Genomic DNA, 19,038 nt, shown 5'->3' on the forward strand with positions numbered 1-19,038 from the left:
AGGAAGCAATTTCCCCTTCAAAATGCCAATATACACCTGAGCGTTTACTGCTCCTTGCACAAAGTGAAGCCCACCAACTCCTGGATCAGAAATACATCCCCAAATCATCTGGGATACGGGATGCTCGACTGTGTGTAGAATGCAGTCGGGACGATATTCCTCGCCTTTGCGGCATGGGTGATGAAATTTTTTTTACCACCACTGTACACTATATTGAGGTTAGAAGACGCTTAAGACCCTCCAAGAAACTTTTCTAGGTTTCTACAAAACTCCTGCAACAGCAGAAGAAGATCACCCCTTACAACTGATATGTCGCCCCGTCCCCCATTTTTTAGAAGTTGGCCCCCCAATTTTATTTTAATGATTTTAAAAAGAAAACCTTTGCAGTCTTAAAAATAATTGAGTAGATGATAAACGAGCAAATACAATAGAAGTGAAAAAAAAATTTTTTTCTTTTTTTATTCTAAATACAATTTAAAAATATTACTTAGGAACATCGTGATTCTGTATTATTAAATTACCTTATCTGGGCAATTGAAATATGTTTTAAATAGAAAAAAACCCGAAATACAGCCAGAGAGATTAAAAATATTGTAATGAATAATCATACCAGAAGTTCTAAGTGCTTGAATGTAAGAAAAAAAAAAGTAAAACAAAACTTTATTAAGAGATTTAGGAGACATGATATTTTAAATAAGGTGAAAAAATAGACCTAAAGTATCCAGTGTAAAGTATTACACTAGTCCCAAATGTTAGAAGTGTTTTTACTGAAGCCACGCACGTATTTCAAACAAACTACCCGGCTGGATATTGAAAATTAATGTAAAAAACCAAAGCAGTCTAACGGTTTTGGGAAAGAAAAACTCTCCTCAAGCTTATCCCTTCAGTTTACTTCATCAGAGGTAGCCTAAAATTGTGTATTTGAAACTTTGATTTTGAAAGCAAGTGAGACTCTCCATATCCCAATCCTTCCCCTATCTTCAGAAACAATAGCCTACCATTACGTATTGAGAATTTCAATGTTGAAAAACTTCCAGGAGAGCACCCTCACCGTAATCCCGGAGAAACATCCACCTCCCACTATTAGCACCAAAGGTTGTGTTTAGACACCCACTTTCGTAAAAAATTTGGGAAAGAAACCTTTAAACTCCTTTTCCCAACACCATCAAAAGACATCTAAATTCAACTTTTTCGGAGCTTCAACTTCAAAAAATTGTTTGTTCTCAAACCCGGCCTACAATCATGTTTTTAAAACTTTGATTTCAAAAATATTCCGGAGAAAGCCCCCAAATCTCTTTTGCCCAAACATCACCAAAAATAGTCTAAAACTGCATTTATAGAACAGTAATGTCAAAAAAATTTCAGGGGAGAATCCCCCTCCAATATTTCTGAGTTATTAAGCATAGATTAACTAAGCTCAAAATGCACCTAGCCATACAAAACGATTAAATGCATGGTAAAACTGGTAATACAGGGTGGCGACAGATCAGGGAGATCAGGGAAAAGTCAGGGAACTTTATCACTCAGGGAAATATCAGGGAATTTTGAAAAAATAAGAAAAATTCAGGGAAAATTGATCAAAGAAGAAAAAAAAATGAAGTACTTTGTTTTCCTACGAGTTTTCCGCCAGTTATTTGTTTTAAAAAAGTTAAATTACTGAGGTGAGATTACTCAGTGCCGCATATTTATGCATCGTTTTTCCTCGAGGTCAAAGTATTCAATCTTAGGATGAGCTTCCTAAGATTACTTCTGTGTCTGTAAAGTTGTTTATTTTACCTTGCTTGAATTTTCCTTCCACGCATTCCATTTTAAAATAAACAACCCTACAGGCAAAGAGGAAGCCGTCATTAATGACTTTGCTCCCTTGCCTTTGCTTATTGTCTTGAAGTAATTAGCATACTGTTATCACAAGAAAAAATCTTTGTTATTTAAATTAAGGTTGAAAAAATCTTAAAAGTTATCACTTGGCGTTTTTAATTTAATTGCTAAAATTGAATTTTGAGTGAAAATCAAATTTGTTTTTTTGCCATGGTATTATTCGCTATCACTTCAGATTACACGAAGGGTTGCTTTTCAGACTTTAAAACTGTTTTACTTTAAAACCATATACATATACATTTTGAAATTAATAATTGTTTTTGAATTTCAATGCTGTTTTTTACTAAAGTGAGCTAAGATTTTTGAAATTGAGTTTATACATAAGTAAATATTTTTATTATTTTTTTAATAGTTAAAATACTGTATTCATTCATTAAAACCTAAGTTCTTGATTAGAGAATAGCTCAATATGGCTGGTTGTTGAAAGATATCAATTTGTTTTACATAAATATGTCTATTCTGCCGTGTGTAAGTAAAGACCAGTAACTGCACTTTTTTTTTTTTTTTTTGCATTTTTGTCATTTGTTGTACATTATTGTACATACTCGCTCAATCGGTTTCCGCTGAAAAAGAGGCGCGAAAAAAACGTCTAATTCCAACATTTTTCCTATTGTTAGTACTGAATCCACCACACATTTCTTCAAATACCTCGAAAACTAATTTCTGCAAATACTGCCATTTACCTGCACACGGCAGTATCATTTACATAGGTAAAACTGCATTACTTCTATACTTTAACTATCCCTTGTTATTCTTGCAAAAACAATTATACTGCTGGAAAATTCAGTTCAAGATTATTTCCATTTAAAATTTTTAGTTTTATCATGATTAGATATGTATTTAAGAGTGGTTTTAATAATTTCTTAGAATTCCTATGTTAACTGGTTCCAGGAAGTAAAGTATTTGTTTTAGATTTTGTACAGTATTTCTTTGTCGATAATTGAATATACTATTTTTACCAAAAAAAAAGGAGCATCTGTTCAAAATATATTTTTAATTAGCAGCTTAAAATGTTCTAAACACTGCATTTTGTTTAATATGCAATCCTTTTCAGGTAGGCAAAGAAAAGAAACCGTTATCATTGGTAACGTAAATCAGTGAAATTAGGTGAACTTAATCAGGGAAAAGTCAGGAACCTTTTTTCCCCAGTTTCTGTCGCCACCCTGTAATAAACTTTTCACATGAAATTTTTTTTGGTTCCTTACATATTCCAGTCAGTAAGGGTTTATTGCTTTGGTCAAAATAACTATTATTGAACACTTAAATGAAGGATAGAATTAAGGGTTAAAGCTCAAACAATCATGTGTAAACCAAGACTTCTTTAGCACTGTTATTTTCCCCAATTATATGTATAAAAAAGTAAGTTTTGGAACAGGGATTTTTACCAGGTGCTACAGATAAAATCTAGAGGGCAACAAGTAATCAAAGGAACCACGAGTTTCAATAAAAGATCACAAACTAGTTGTTAAAAACTAGTAAAGTATTCCATATCTGACCAAGAACAATTAAAAGCACTTGTACTAAATGAACAACTATTTGTATATATTTTATATTCAAGCCGATTAGCAGAAGATTGCAGGGTGTGTACTAATTCATATTATGTTCTTTATTTTTAAAGAAATGTTGATGGAAGAATTTCGAGAAGCCCATCGAAAAATGTTTGGCTCACAGACTGTTTTACCGATGGATGAAAATGTAAGTTGTGTTTGTCTCATTCAATAAATTAAGATTAATCAGCTACCATTAATTGAAAGAGCATGTCAATTAGTTTAAAAAAGAGATTTCTGAATGTTCAGGTCAATGCTCAAATTCTATGAGGCACTGAATGTTTACAGAAAATTTACAGGCTTAACAGAATCTAATTTCTATTACCAATACTCTAATGAAAATCTAGATCTTGCAGCTCAGTCTTGTTAACTGCAGTTCTCATATAACACTCAGTTCTGTCATTTTGAGTGGGGCTGGATTCTTAGCTATACAAGATCCCACAGAAAAAGAATTCATGGTGGGTGCCATCATGAATTCTTTTCCAGTTCATCTCTTCTTGATGTTTGTTGTCTTGCTGATGGTAATTATCTTGCACTTTGATGAACACCATCAACAAGGTCTGTCACATAAAAGAGGACATTAGTATTTTGTTTGTCTAGTTAATGATAATCATCTTGTACTTTGATGATCACCCTTAACAAAGCCTGGCAAGTAAAAGACGACATCAGTATTTTGATTGTCTTGCTGATGGCAATTGTACTTTGATGATAACCATCAACAAGGCCTGCAAGTAAAAGATGACATTGGTATTTTGTGTTTACATTTGTTAATTAATTAATAATAATAAATATTGTGTGAATTAATTGATGTTAAATTATGCTTGGCATATTTGATCTAGTATTACAAAAATTGATAAAAATGTTTTTCAAAAAGCTCTAAAAAAATTCTGTAAAAAACAGTACTTGATTTAAACTTTGAACAATTTTTCAGTTATAAATATTTAAGGGCTAAGGGGAAGAACGATCAAATTCCATTTTTCTAAAAACTCTGGTTAACCTATGGGAACACGTAGATTATTACAGACAGTATTTAAGAGAAACATTATTCAGGCAAGAATCATCATTGTGAGTGAGTTTTAACATGGAAGAACGAAGCTAACTCGGGAAAAGATTCGAGGTTTTAAGCTTAAAAATGCACTGAGGAAAATTTGGGCATGGTGGACTATGATCATTCTTCCCCATGGCCCTTCAGTTGTAATAATTTACTCTCTTTCTCAGTTCTGTCATGTGGTTCAATTTTCAACAAATAATGGTTCATTGTAGAATTATATTAATTTCACTGATGTTGAAAATTTAAAGAAACCACATTTTTTAAATTTTATGCATCTGAAAATTTTAAAAACTTCAGAACAGTGCTTGAGGTTCAAGCCCCACCAGGAAGAATTTTGATTTTTTTCAGGAGAAAAGCATATAATTTCTTTCTTGCTTTGACTTTCGGTGATTTCCTCTTTCACATTTAACTTTTCTCTCGTATTCCTATAGGTTGTTTGAAAGTTTTTTTTAAAAACCATATTGATGGTCTTTTAGCTTATGCCACATAAGAATTAATTCATGTTCTGAGTAATACAAATTATATTTCATCATAGGAGGATATCAACAAAGTAAATGTGGGTTGTGGCCAGAAAAAAAGGTTAGGAACCATTGCTCCAGAAAATGTTATACGAAATTATATATATAAAGGTGACGGTGTTTCTTTGTTTGTACCTGATTTCCAGAAGACCCCTTAGCACCTACAGCCCTGAAACTTGGCACAAAATTCGAACATATCCCTTTCCCATGCACCTCGAAGCCTGAATTCTAAATTTCGAATTAGTTTTTTTCTAAATAACTAATTAAGCTAAATTTTGGCTAATTAGGAGGTAAAAAATCCCCCCACCCCCTATCATTATATATCGTTAGAAAGGGTTTTCCTTCCCAAACAAGATGTTTGTTCCATTTTTCTCAATTAATTAGAACAGGAGATATAAGCGATTCTAATTGAGCCGATTTTCAAGGCTTCTCTTTCGAGAAATTGCTATAACACTAGGTTCACTTTCCAGACAATTTTCAACTACAACACTAGGTCCATTTACCAGACAATTTTTCAATTACTTTCCTTTTAAACATTTTTGAAGAAGTTGCCTTTGTTGCTTATGAATATTTTATTGTTATTACTTTATTTTAAATTCATTGTGTGTATGTTAATTGATTTTCTTTTTAATTAGAAAGTCGCTTGACGAATTTGGCAATGAACTAAGGAGTTTTTTACATTTGAACGCTACTGCAAACGTAATTTTGATGCAATTTGTTTTTCTTTAATTCAACGGATTTTCTTTAAATTTTTAGCACGGGCATCGCTGTGCAGTTACTGCTAGTATTGATTAAAATTAAATTTCTGCCCTTTAATATTCATTTTCTGATTTATATTTAATTTATGTAAAAAAAGGAAATATCGCAACAGTTGTCATGAATGTATAAAAGAATTATTTATTCATTGTATACAACCGTAAATGTAAGGGTGATGGATTTAGATTAGGCACTGACTCTTAGCAGTGGCCTATCCAAGAGGAGTGATTTAGGGATAAAACCTCCCCAGAAACTCAAAAACTTTCCTTTTCTAATTATTTGAAAAAGTCGAAACATATCCCCTTCTGTAATTTCTTCTGGCTTTTTTCTAAGATGAGAAATTTTGAGCTTGTCTTACACTTTTGCCCTTGTTAGTTTGGGAGCATTAATTACACGCTTAGCAATAGAATGATTATAATTCACTTTTCAATGACAGCACCAGTTTGGAAAATAAAATTAATTAGTTCATTGCTCTGGGCAAAATCTCATATAGTATGGCTTTTGCTGCAAATAATTAATCATTGCAGAAGAACAAAAGTTTGCGGCTGTTGCTATCAACTTACTCAAAATGTTTTTTTCTGTGGTGTTATTGATTTAAGAGTGGTCTATAGCAGCAAGGGCAGATACGGAAAAACATTTTGGGTAGGGGGGGGTCACGTTCAAGAACATAGCTTTGATTGCAAAATTTTTCTACAGCTTTTTGGATGCTGATAAAAAGTACCAAATCAGTCAGGAATAAGGTACCCAGTAGAATATGAACTTTGTTATTTTTGGGGGGGGGGGGAGAGTAAAAGAAAGCATTATTTCAAAGTTAATAAGTAAAAATAATCTAAAAAATTAATTTGAAGGATAACAGCAATCATTTAAATTTCATTCTTAAAGTATATGAATAGAATGTGTATAGCTTTATGAGGTTATGCGATGAACTTTATCGCAGATTTTCTTCTGCGTAACAAATATTGTCGACGGTTTGTGAGGGGTCATGCCCCCATGACGCCTCCCATGTGACTGCCACTGGAAAGCAGATGACCAACAATTTTTTACACTATAAAATGCTTTCTCTTCGGGCAAGTAAATGATATATTTAGTTTGAATGTAAAATCTATATAAATAAAATATTGCAATAATTATTAAGATGCTTTTCAAAGATGATTATACTTCTTTACCACCAATTCTAGAGGACTTGTCTATTAAGCATAACTCAATCATTTATTCCACCTTTTCCATAAGATTTATTTCTTTCAGGAAAACGAAAAGGAAGCTCCAAATTTGGAATTTTCAAAGCTCACCATAAAGAACAAAGTGAAGCCACCACCTCCCCCACCACCTAAAACTACAGATGCTAGTAAAGAGTGCCAAAAAGTGAGCCTATTTTTCAATTCCTATTGTTTGTTTACACTCTTTCTATAGGGGAAAGGGGAGCACATGTGAATATGGTATGTTTTACAAAGGGACAACGTCAAGCAAAAAATCTTGAAAAATTCTCAAGTAATAGGTACCAGTCCTACTTCTAGACCAAACTTTTAGAGCAAGGGATCAGTTTATGTTCCTGTGGTAACCACTTCTTTGTTTTAGAAGCTACTGATATAATTTTATCATTGTCTTTTTCATGTAAAAACACATTTTAAGATTACTAATAAGCTTGCAAACCATGAACATTCAAGTAAATTTTTTAAATATTTAATTTAAAAGATATATATATATATATATATATATATATATATATATATATATATATATATATATATATATATATATATATATATATATATATATATATTCGTTGAAAATTAGTTCTAAGTAGATGACTGGGCACTTCTGAACACAACATATAGGGGGACATGTGAACAGTTCCCGTATCTGTAACATAATATTAATGAAGGGTTATTATAAAAGTTTGAAAAAGGTGTCAAGACATATAATTATTATTTTCATACAATCAGCTTGAAAATTTATTGTTAATAATTATTACACAATAATTATTTATTTATTTATTATTATTAGGTATTTTTAAAATTCTTTTGTTACTAAATAGTTGGCCAATAATTTAGTGTTACATATTATTTACAAGCAAAAAAAAAGAAAAAATATTTTCCTTTAACTAAAAACTGAAGTTTAAAATAATTTTCAAATTCATCAACATATATAAAGCTTAAACGCACTATTAACAAGAGTAAACTTTACATAATAAAATATTCTTTGTGTTGTTTATTCTTATAAGTTTCTTTCTTGTTGATCCAGTGATTAGAAAATATTATAAAACTTTACAATATGCAGTTAGCAGAGTTATAATTCGGAACAAATATTTTCTTACAAACGCTTCAATGTAGTTAGAATATACGTATATGTTTTATATTAAAGAGTTTTTCATTGAAATATGATGCTTGTGCTGCATTTTTCAATCATGTTCATATGTGCAGTGGCGCAGCCACGGGAGGGGTTTTGAGGTTAAAACCCCTCCCAGAACTCAAACACATTCATTTCCCTGTAGTCCCCCAAGGGAAAAAAAGTAATTGAACTTTTACAAGAGGAATAGGTTTTCGCAAAATATCTTACTGCTTTTAATGATCAGGAAGCAGTTACAAATTACTTTCCAATTCTTAAATATACAAGTAATATTTCATGATGAGTACCTTTACTGGTATGTGATTAGCTAAAATTGTCTCCAATTAAGCGCCATCTACGTGGTTCCTCAGTGCTTCCAGCAATGCACAAATTCTTTTTAGGGAAGCCTACCGCACCAGATTTTCCGAGGCTCTTTCCCAATTCTCACTGAAAGATTGAAACCGTCATTAGCTAGCATTTAACATTCTTAAAGACATTGATGTATTTGAGAAAAATGTTTTAAATGATCTCGTGAAAAAAAAGAAAGAAAATAAGATTAAAGTAAAACTAATGAAACTTTATTTGTTTTAAAGTCATAGTAATTTTTAATACATATTATAAATTATTTTTAAGCAAGTCTTAAAATGAAAAATTACTAATCCGTAGAATCTCTTTAAGTTATTGAATATTTTCTCATTATAAATGAATGGGAAAGAAAGCAACAATTTTTGATTTCAAAAACCCCTCCCAGGAAAATTTTCTGGCTGCACCACTGCATATGTGCCCCAGGCTTGTTCACATGTACCTCCCTATCGAAGTGCATGTGAACAGTTGAAGATTTTTTTTTTAATTCCATAGTAAAGAAATAAGAAAGAAATATATTTTTTAAAAATCAGAAAAAATTTCAGGGCACAAAGAAAAGACTATTTGATCATGGGATATATATATATATATTCTATCATTTATCCCTTCAGTGGGTAGATAAAATGAGTACCAAGCGTAATTGGGAACCAAATAATGGAAGTTCTGCATTAGGCTGACCACCTAACTGGAACCTGCCTTGCACCCTAGAGCCCTTGGTCATGAAAACTGAGTTGGGCACAGTAGGCCTTGGCCCTCATGGGCTGTCGTGCCACAGTGTTTGGTTTATATATACACTTGTGTAAGAAATTAAGAGAATTTTCAGATTTTGTCTATCTCCAGAAGTACTGGACCTATTTTAATGAAATTTGGTATGTACATACATTAAAATAATACAAAACAAATAACCATCCAAAATTCGAAATATGCACTCATGATCATAAATAACACTCGTTAGTGTCAGATGGTATGAAACAGTGGTTGCAAAATTGAGCAAAAAAAAATGGGTTAGTAGGGGGTATGATCCCCTCTAACAGACATATAGGCCTTGCAGTGTGACTTCATACTTAAAATGAAGAAGTTATGGGATCCTGAGGCAATCGTTTCCACTCGTTCAACAACCCTCTTCTCAGGCTATGGATGGTCCCCATAGGAGGTGTTGCGAGTTGCTATTGTCCTCCCGAGAACGTTCCAGGCATGCTCTATAGGATTGGAGTCAAGATATATGCTTGGTCAATCCATAAAGTGAATATCCTCCCTTTCCCGAAATTCGTCGACCAGAAGAGCACCATGTGGCCTTGTGTTAACATCTATTAAAATTAACTCAGGGATAACAGCGCCCCTCAAGAGGTGAGCATAGAGCTCCAAGACCAAATCCCTATACCTCGCAACTGTCTCAGATCCTCTGTCAAAGACATGGAGGGGTGTGCAGCCATCCAACTTGATGCCTGCCCACACTGTCAAACCACCAACGTGGGTCGATTTTGCAACCACCAACAATGGTCAATTTTGCGGATATTGGAGGGTAGGTAGTGGGTTCCTGCTTCTATTCATATGAACGTAGGACAATAATAATCGGTTAACCTGAACCGATACCCACTACTTGTCCTCCAATCGACCATTATGGAGGAGGAGGTTTGACAGTCTGGGCAGGCATCATGGTGGATGGCTGCACACCCCTCGATGCCTTTGACCAAGGCTCTGTGACAATTGCGAGGTATAGGGATGTGGTCTTGGAGCAATATGCTCACCTCTTGAGTGGCACTGTTAGCCCTGAGTTAATTTAACACAAGGCTACATAGAGCTCTTCTGGTCGACGAATTTTCTGAAGGGGAGGATGTTCACTGAATGGATTGACCAAGCAGATCTCTAGACTCCAATCCTATAGAACATGTCTGGGACGCTCTCGGGAGGGCAATAGCAACTCACACCATTCCTACGGAGACATTCCATAGCCTGAGAACAGTGTTGATGAACGAGTGGAAATGATTGCCTCAGGATCCCATAAACTGCTTTATTTTAAGTATGAAGTCACACTGCAAGGCCTATATGCCTGTTAGAGGGGACCATAACCCAAACTAACCCATTTTTTGCTCACTTTTGCAACCACTGTTTCATACCATCCTGCTCTGACGAGTGTTATTTATGATCATGCTTGTGTATTTTAAGTTTTGGATGGTTATTTGTTTTGTATTGTTTCAATGTATGTACATACCAAATTTCATTAAAATCAATACAGTAATTCTGGACATAATTGACCAAATCTGAAAATTCTCTTAATTTCTTATACCAGTGTATATCTTGTTCAAATTTTGCCACTCAATTTTTCACCCACTTCCAGTGATCTGGTTCTTTTGAAATTTATTATGCCACGTCAGATCTGACGACAATACAAATGTAATGACCAGCAACAGGCTCTATTAATTATTAGTTTATTTCAGTTTTAATCAACATTTTTGTAAAAATCCTCTAATATGGGGATGAAAAAATGCTCACACAAATTAGAATTAAATATCCATAGAAACCCCTGATTTTTCTGCATCAGAAAAAAATTTGTTCGGATGTTCCAAATTAATTTTAACATGATTGACAATTGGTTTCAACAAATTTCATGCTAAAATGTACGTGAGCCATTGTTGAACAGTGCTTTTATTTATATGCATCTCAAATTTTTAAAGCAATATGAATATTAGGGTAGGTCAATGTCTAATTGTGAAAAAAAAAAGTTACTGATTTAATAAAAAAGTAACGAAAATGAAATTTTTCTTTGTTGACCTACATAGGAATTGACTTTGTTTACAGATATAAGGTAAACACACCAGTAGAGGCTAGTGCTTAATAATGCTTCAGTAGTAGCCACTTCAGGGTTTATACACTGGTGTAAGAAATTAAGAGAATTTTCAGATATGGTCAATTATCTTCAGAACTACTGGGCCGATTTTAATGAAATTTAGTATGTACATACATTGAAAGAATGCAAAACAAATAAACATCCAAGATTTAAAATATACACTTATGATCATAAATAACACTCGTTAGAGTTAGCTGGTATGAAACAGCGGTTGCAAAATTGAACAACAAAATGGGTTAATGGGGGTATGGATCCCTCTAACAAACCTATAGAGATTGCAGTGTGACTCCATACTTGAAATGAAGTAGTTTATGGGATCCTGGGCAGTGGCGGCCCCTGCCTTGAAAAAGTGAGGAGGCCAGATCATGGGTGCACTCGCATCCCTCCCCCCCCCCTCGATTTTTGAAAAATAAAAAATATATATTTTTTAATTCTTAAAATTTTTTATTCATTAATTTTTTTTTTAAATTCTTTCCGGCGCTGCAATATGCTTTCCTTGCAGCACCGGTAAGGGGCAGCAAAGAAGGCACTTTCACCGGCTTTTCACCCCACCTCATCAATTTTACTTTTTTAACAGATAAACCGCGGATTATACGCAGGAAATACGGTACAATTCATTTTTTATTTCAAGCACGTACACACACAAAAAAAAAGGAAAATAAATAAAAAGTTATAAATTATTGTCTGAAAAAAGTGAGGGGGCCCGGGCCCCCTCCGGCCCTTCCCATGAGCCGCCACTGATCCTAGGCAATTGTTTCCACTCGTTCAACAAAGCTGTTCTCAGACTATGGATGGTCCCCGAAGAAGTGTTGCGAGTTGCTATTACTCTCCCGAGAGCGTCCCAGACATGCTCTATAGGATTGGAGTCTAGAGATCTGCTTGGCTAAACCCTCTAGTGAATATCCTCCCCTTCCAGAAATTTGTCGGCCAGAAGAGCTCTATGTGACCTTGCGTTAACATCCTTTGAAATTACCCCAGGACTAACAGTACCTCTCAAGAGGTGAGCATAGGGCTCCAATACCACATCTCTATTCCTCACAACTGTCAAAGAGCCTTTCTCAAAGACATGGAGGGGTGTGCAGCCACCCAACATGATGCTTGTTTAGACCGTCAAACCACCAGCGTCATAATGGTCGATTTCGTGCATATTGTAGGTTAGGTAATGGGTTCCTACTTCTATCCAATGAACGTAGGACAATAATAGCCGGTAAAGCTGAACCGGGAGCCACTACCTGCCCTGCAATAACAACAAAATCGACCATTATGGATGAGGAGCTTTGACGATCTGGGCAGACATGTTGGATGACTTCACGCTCCTCCATGCCTTTGAGAGAGGCTCTGTTAAAGTTGTGAGGTACAGGGATGTGGTTTTAGAGCCCTACGCTCACCTCTTGAGGGGCGCTGTTAGCCCTGAGTTAATTTTAATAGATGTTTGCACAAGACCACATAAATTTCTTCTGGTCGACGAATTTCCTAAACGGGAGGATACTCACAGGATAGATTGGCCAAGCAGTTCTCTAGACTCCAATCCTATAGAGCACGTCTGGTACGCTCTCAGGAGGGCAATAGCAACTAGCAATACCCCTCCGGGGACCCTCTACAATCCGAGTATAGCGTTGTTGAACGAATGAAAACAAATGCCCCAGGATCCCATAAACTGCTTCATTTCAAGTAAGGAGTCACACTGCGAGGCCTATATGTCTGTTACAGGGCATCATATCTCCTACTAACCCATTTTTTTTCTTCAATTTTGCAACAGCTGTTTTATACCATCCGACTATAACGAGCGTTTTTTATGATCATGCGTGTGTATTTTAAATTTTAGATAGCTATTTGGTTTGTATTGTTTCAATGTATGTACATACCAAATTTTATTGAAATCGGTCCAGTAGTTCTGGAAATAATTGACCAAATCTGAAAATTCTCTTAATTTCTTACACCAGTGTATTTGAAAAAATAGGATTCCAGACTTAGAGCAGAAGTTAAAATGGATGGAGCAAGCCCTATCATTGGCTTAGCAAAAGCTTACCCAAAGGCCTCAAGTCATGTGACTCAACAACGATGAATGGTTGGCACGTTTCACGTGAAACGAGCGAAAGAAACCCGATTTCCAATGCTTTGCTTTAAAATCTGTCACGTGACTTGGGGTCTGGGCTTCACCGAATAAAAGTTTTCACTCCCTCCATTATATCTCTTCTCAATGATTCTAGGATTCTTAATGGATTCAAACATGCAAGAGGTAATAAATACCTCCTGCATGTTTGATGCGCTTCTGAATCCATTGGGAGACCTGGAATCCTATTTTTTCAAATATAAACCTTGAAGGGGCTACTACTGAAGCACGGGCCACTACTGGTGTGTTTACCTTACATATTAATTGTAGTAGCTTCAAACATAACTGATAGATGGAGTCCTTCAATAGCAAATAAATTGCCAATACCAACTTTGAAATAATTTAAATTCCTTACTTTCAGATCACAGTTAATGGGCAAGTTCCATGTCCACAGAGTCAAACTTTACCCCGATTTGAAAGATCTGCTTCTTTACAAAGTGACAGCTCAGAGAAAGAACGTCCAAAGTCTTCGGCAGTAACTTCAACTAATGGGTTTCGAATAACTGTAACGGACAAAGGAAGGCAACCGGAGAAGTGCAGCATTGCGTCTAAAAATAAAACAGGAGCACTTGTTGAAGTAACGCCCTGGACAACTAGACTTTAAACAAATTATAATCATTTAAGTAACTGCTAATTCTGTAAGAAGTGACAAGTGATGATTCAACTGAAATATACAATTTTCTTGCAATTATCATCGACAACAATTTCATGTTTTTACATCATACCAGTCGAATTTCAACTATAAACATCAATTCACTTTCATTGTATTTTTCCCTATCTTTTGCAAAAGCATATGAAAGAGAAATTTACATTTGTTTACATTAAATCATGAACTGAAAACTTAACTTCTTTATAGTAGCTTTTTTAAGGGGGGGGGGGGTATTTTCATCCACAAAACTAAAGCAAAAGGTATTTTTGCATAGTCTTTGTTTAATTTTAGGCTAAAACCCCAAAATGATTTTTCTTCAGTTCCGACTTTTGCATTTTGGTCATTCAAAATACAATGCATTTTGTGCATATTTTCTAGTCTAATAACTTCCAGTAACAAAATAATTTGACAAACAGATGCATTTTAGGCAAAGTTAATTTTGGTGTCTGAAAGAGAAATGGGGGGAGGGGGATAATATTTAATGAAGCAAATATGAAATTTTTGGAAGATTTTATATATTTATATCTAAAACATTTTTGTATTTTGGAAGAAAAATTTTTTTTTAAAGTTCACAGAAACAGTAAATGCAAAATGTTCCACACTAAAATTGGTATCAAATTGAAAAGTTTAAGGCATCCCCAAAAGAAGAATGAGGGAAGTCAGCCTAAAAAAAGTGTTACACAAAAAAAAAAGACAGCTCTACACGAATGAACTGTACAGTGTACACATCCTAAGTTATATTCTGATTTGTGCATGCTATTGAGGTGGCCAAAAAGACTAAAATATAAATAAATAAATAAATAAAGTACTTTAAAAAATGTGCACATAATTGTTCATGTGAAACGTAAGTTATGTAGACACTTCATAATCATAAGGACATCAAAAATGGCAAAGATTCAACCACAATTAAGCATAAAGATGATTCGATACAGTAATTCATTTAACAATTAAAAACTTCTATTTATGCTAATAAGAAAACAGCCATTTAATTTCTCACTTTTTATACAGCAGCATCCAGTTTATATTTTATAATTTCTCCCACTTTTGTAGAAAGTGTTTCCAAAATAATTATCTCTTGATCAAAGGAAAAAAGATTTTAAAGTGATAAAAACTTTGCTATGTGCGAAATTTGATATTTTTATACAATATAATCTGATTTAGATAAATTCCTGAGGCTGGTTTCACTTTAAGCAATTTTCTTCCATCATATGTCATAATAGGCGAACTTGAGTGTGTAAAATATGCAAGACTGTCTGATAGCTGTAAATGACCATTTAGTAAAATTTGCATTAACCATTTCATTTGCACATTGTTGTTCTTTTGTAAAGCAATGTTTCATTTCATCAAGGCAGCTAGCAACAGCTGATACATTTTTTCATTGGTGTTTGAATTTCTTTAAAGATTTTATGGCAAATGTATTCATGCATTTTGGGATTTTGGTTCATTTGTGTATAATTTAATACCCAGTACTTAAAATACTTCTTTTAAAAAGTAAAAATTTTTTGCAAAAGCCTTTTTAAAAGTGATACCAAGTAAGTGACTCATGATGTTTAAAAGAGTTTCACAGGCAAAGTTCAGAATAAAAGTAATGAAATTTTCATGCAAATGTAGACACTTATGATGGAAATTAATGTATTGGCTTTCAATGCAATAAAGAGTTCTTGATTGAATAGAAGAAGTTCTTACATTTTTGAGTCATAAATGCTATTTATGCATAATCAACAAACATACACCTTATTCTCAATGCAAAACAAGCAGCATTACTACAGGCTGCATCTACCAATAGAGCAAGGGGACATGACAACATGAAAGACTCGTGGCTGTGGGTGGTTGGCAAAACATACAGGATTTCTTGTAAGCTTTAGAGGAAATAAAATAGTGAAATCCTGTTACAACTAACTCCAAGGGACCCCAAATTCTATTGGTGTGACAGGAATTTTGTTTTAATAGAATTCAAGCAATGTAATGGAAATTAATGAGAGACTGGAAAATCTATTTCGCTGTAATGGATATTTCGTTGTATTGGAATTTTGGTGTTGTAATGGGATTTCATTGTTTATACTTATGAAAAATCTATCTCAAATATGAATTTCTATTTAAAGTAAGTAATTTTTACTACAAATTAAAGTAACAAAAAAAAATTGAATTTTGACTTCTTGAATTCAAACTATGTTTTTTCGCAATCACAAGGGTGTGCGAGGATGTAGGCGTGCGAGAGTGTGCAGGGACGTGTCTGCATGTAGGCATGTGCACCAGGGCATATTTTAATGGGGGTTTTTTAGGCAATTGCCCACACAGTCAAATAAAATTGGCCCCACAGTCAAATAAAATTGCCCACCTACATTTTCCTAAATTTTTCCATCGGTTATGTGTTTCTACATATTTTTAATTTTTCTATAAAAAAATGGAAGCGTGATCCCTAACCGTTCCCACAAGCAAAAGTTTTTTAAATAAATAAAACTATTAAACAATGATGTCTCGCACTCCAAAAACTCATAGATGGCAGCACGTAACATGTAAACAGTTTTGTGGAACATAAACTGCACATTTACAATCCCCCCCCCCCCTTCCGAGGAAGTTAAAGTTGCCCACACAGTCGAATTTCCTTAAAATATGCCCTGATGTGCACATATGATATAGATGCAATTTAAAGACGGTGCTCGCTGCAAGAGGAGCATTGGGAGATGGCCAAGGTGGAATGTCTGGTCCAAAAATAAAAAGGTGGACTTCATTTGATGGACAAATGAGAACAATAAACAATTCGTCATTGCTTAGAAAATGCTCTATTTCAAATACTTTTGTAACATATTCATGCTGCCAAAATCTAAACAGCGAAAAACTTCAAGAATATTTGATGTTTTGCCAGGGTTTGCTAATATATATCAGTCGATATATATCATGATATATATCCCATATTCATTTTGAAAATATCGTGATATTTTCGATATTTAGTAAAATTGTTCATTTATTATTAAAAATAACCAAAAAGTTATGTACTATATTTTTATGATGTATCAATACATCAATAATATATAACAAAGTACAATATTCCTTTTTTAATTATATTTTATATTCATAAAATTATTAGTAATGAAACAATTTGAATTCATATTAAAAGTGCCTGATTAAAATATTAAACATTGCTCAGAAAAGAAGAAAATGTCTTATGACTGTGTACCAACTAATACATATTATTCATTTCTGATGAATCATATAACTAAAAGTAGCTAACAGAAGAAAAATGAGTAAAACAGCAAATGCTAAATTAACTCCATTAAAATTGATAGAAATGTAAAATGAAATATTAGATAAAAATAATGAAAGAAGCCTTAATTTTAAATCTACATATTTTTGATACTTTCAAAAATATGATATTTTTGAATCCTGCATTTCGCTTAACTCATACAAAAATAATGGATGATGAATTTTTTGCCAATATAGCATCTTCCATGTTATGGTAATTTCCTTGATATTGATGCAGAGAGGGAGGCGGTCCAAAGACAAAATTAAAGGACAGACAGACATCATAAAGAACAAGAAGCAATTTACGAATGCTCAAAAAAATTAAAAAAGAAACACTCACTTAAAATTTTCCTTTCTTTACAGGGTCGCTGATTGGCAATTCGATTCTTTTGCCAACCACAGCTGACGCAGAACCTGTTCCACGTTACTTACTTACATCTGTGCATTTACTCTATAAGCAAGACTATGCGGCTGGTGCACGAAAAAAGTGGGGTGTCAAAAATAAATATAGGGAAAAAGGGGCATGGCCCATGTTTTGTTTTTTTTTTGCAAATTGGGTCACATTACTTAATTACTTTGTTTTTTAACCTTACTGATTTAATAACTTCTAAAAATGTAGAATATGACATCAAAAATTGGGACAAATTGCCACCATAGACTTTCCCCTTCCATTTTAACGTCCGACTCGAATGAAATAAGATAAGAAACCAGGGGCGTAGCTAAGGGGGGGGTTTTGGGGACAAACCCCCCCCCCCCGAAAAGTTAGTCTCAAAAAAAAGAGAAAAAGAAGAGAGAAGTGAAAGAAAAAAAAAAGAAGAAAAGGAAAAAATTCCAAGCGATTATACATATATATATATATATACATATACATATACATATATATATATATATATATATATATATATATATATATAAAAAGAAGTAACCCCCCCGAAAGTCGGGTCTAGCTACGCCACTGTAAGAAACGTTCATTTACTCAGAATATTTAGCCTTTACTTTCATGAAATAAATCAATCTACTTCATAAAAAATCATTTTTCAATCTATCATTAAGTTTTAACTCTGAAAAGTGAGGGGGCAAGGCCCCTTTACTTTTTGGGAGTAAGGGAGCAGTTGCCCCCCCCCCCCCCCCAATTTGTCCTCATACGAGCCGCCTACAGCAGCACCGTGGCAGGCTTTTGGGGGCAGCTAAAATGCTAAGAAATAGAATTACAATACCTTTATGTAAAATTCTTCAGTTGTTCCTCATTTTAATGAAAATGTTATTGGGTGCAGTTGAAGTACTCGCAGTAATTTTTTCTGCCTATGTCAGATTTTTTTTTTTTTAATGGGTACAACAATATTGTAGGGCAGGGGTGCAATCCATACCAGGCAAGAAGCGCATCTGCACAAACACCCCCTGAAATATCTGGGCACTACTAATCAGCTAACTAAATAAGAGAGAAATAAGCCACTTTCAAATTGTAAACAAGTTTTAAAATCGCTTCTTTTTAACTTTAGCAGCTGCAATCTAAGAAATAACATGTTATTTATTGAATTATGTTTGCTTTCTTAAATAGCAAGATTTTGTCGAGCGTTACTCTTTTTTGACCTTATAGCAGTTTTCTATTAACTTCAAATTACTAAAGCTTGTCTCACATGACAAATGCCTCCAGATCTTAGATGTCCCTCTTCTTTCAATCATTTCAATCAAGGCAAGCCCTATACAGTACAATTTCGATTTAAGAATTTCCTCAATTTAATGATAT

General features: G+C 33.9%; 1 protein-coding gene and 1 long non-coding RNA gene across 3 annotated transcripts in view; one reads left to right on the plus strand and one right to left on the minus strand.

Moving 5' to 3' along the window:
• Window positions 1-15,704, plus strand: part of LOC129230017 (harmonin-like) — a 140,616-nt gene extending 124,912 nt beyond the window's left edge. Inside the window, exons 12-14 of the mRNA XM_054864403.1 lie at window positions 3,497-3,573; window positions 6,996-7,112; window positions 13,761-15,704. Coding sequence (XP_054720378.1) covers window positions 3,497-3,573; window positions 6,996-7,112; window positions 13,761-14,003 — 437 coding nt within the window. The 3' untranslated portion in view covers window positions 14,004-15,704. The remainder of the gene's footprint in view (window positions 1-3,496; window positions 3,574-6,995; window positions 7,113-13,760) is intronic.
• Window positions 1-19,038, minus strand: part of LOC129230018 (uncharacterized) — a 40,309-nt gene that overhangs the window by 11,223 nt on the left and 10,048 nt on the right. Inside the window, exons 2-3 of one of the 2 annotated variants that reach the window (XR_008581142.1) lie at window positions 13,755-13,947; window positions 8,404-8,522 (exon numbers count right to left, since the gene is read on the minus strand). This is a non-coding gene — a long non-coding RNA (uncharacterized LOC129230018). Of the gene's footprint in view, window positions 1-8,403; window positions 8,523-13,754; window positions 13,948-19,038 lie in introns of those variants that run through there. The other variant, XR_008581141.1, reaches the window with a different exon arrangement.

The sequence above is a fragment of the Uloborus diversus genome, chromosome 9 (assembly GCF_026930045.1).
Source record: "Uloborus diversus isolate 005 chromosome 9, Udiv.v.3.1, whole genome shotgun sequence".
NCBI lineage: Eukaryota > Metazoa > Arthropoda > Arachnida > Araneae > Uloboridae > Uloborus > Uloborus diversus.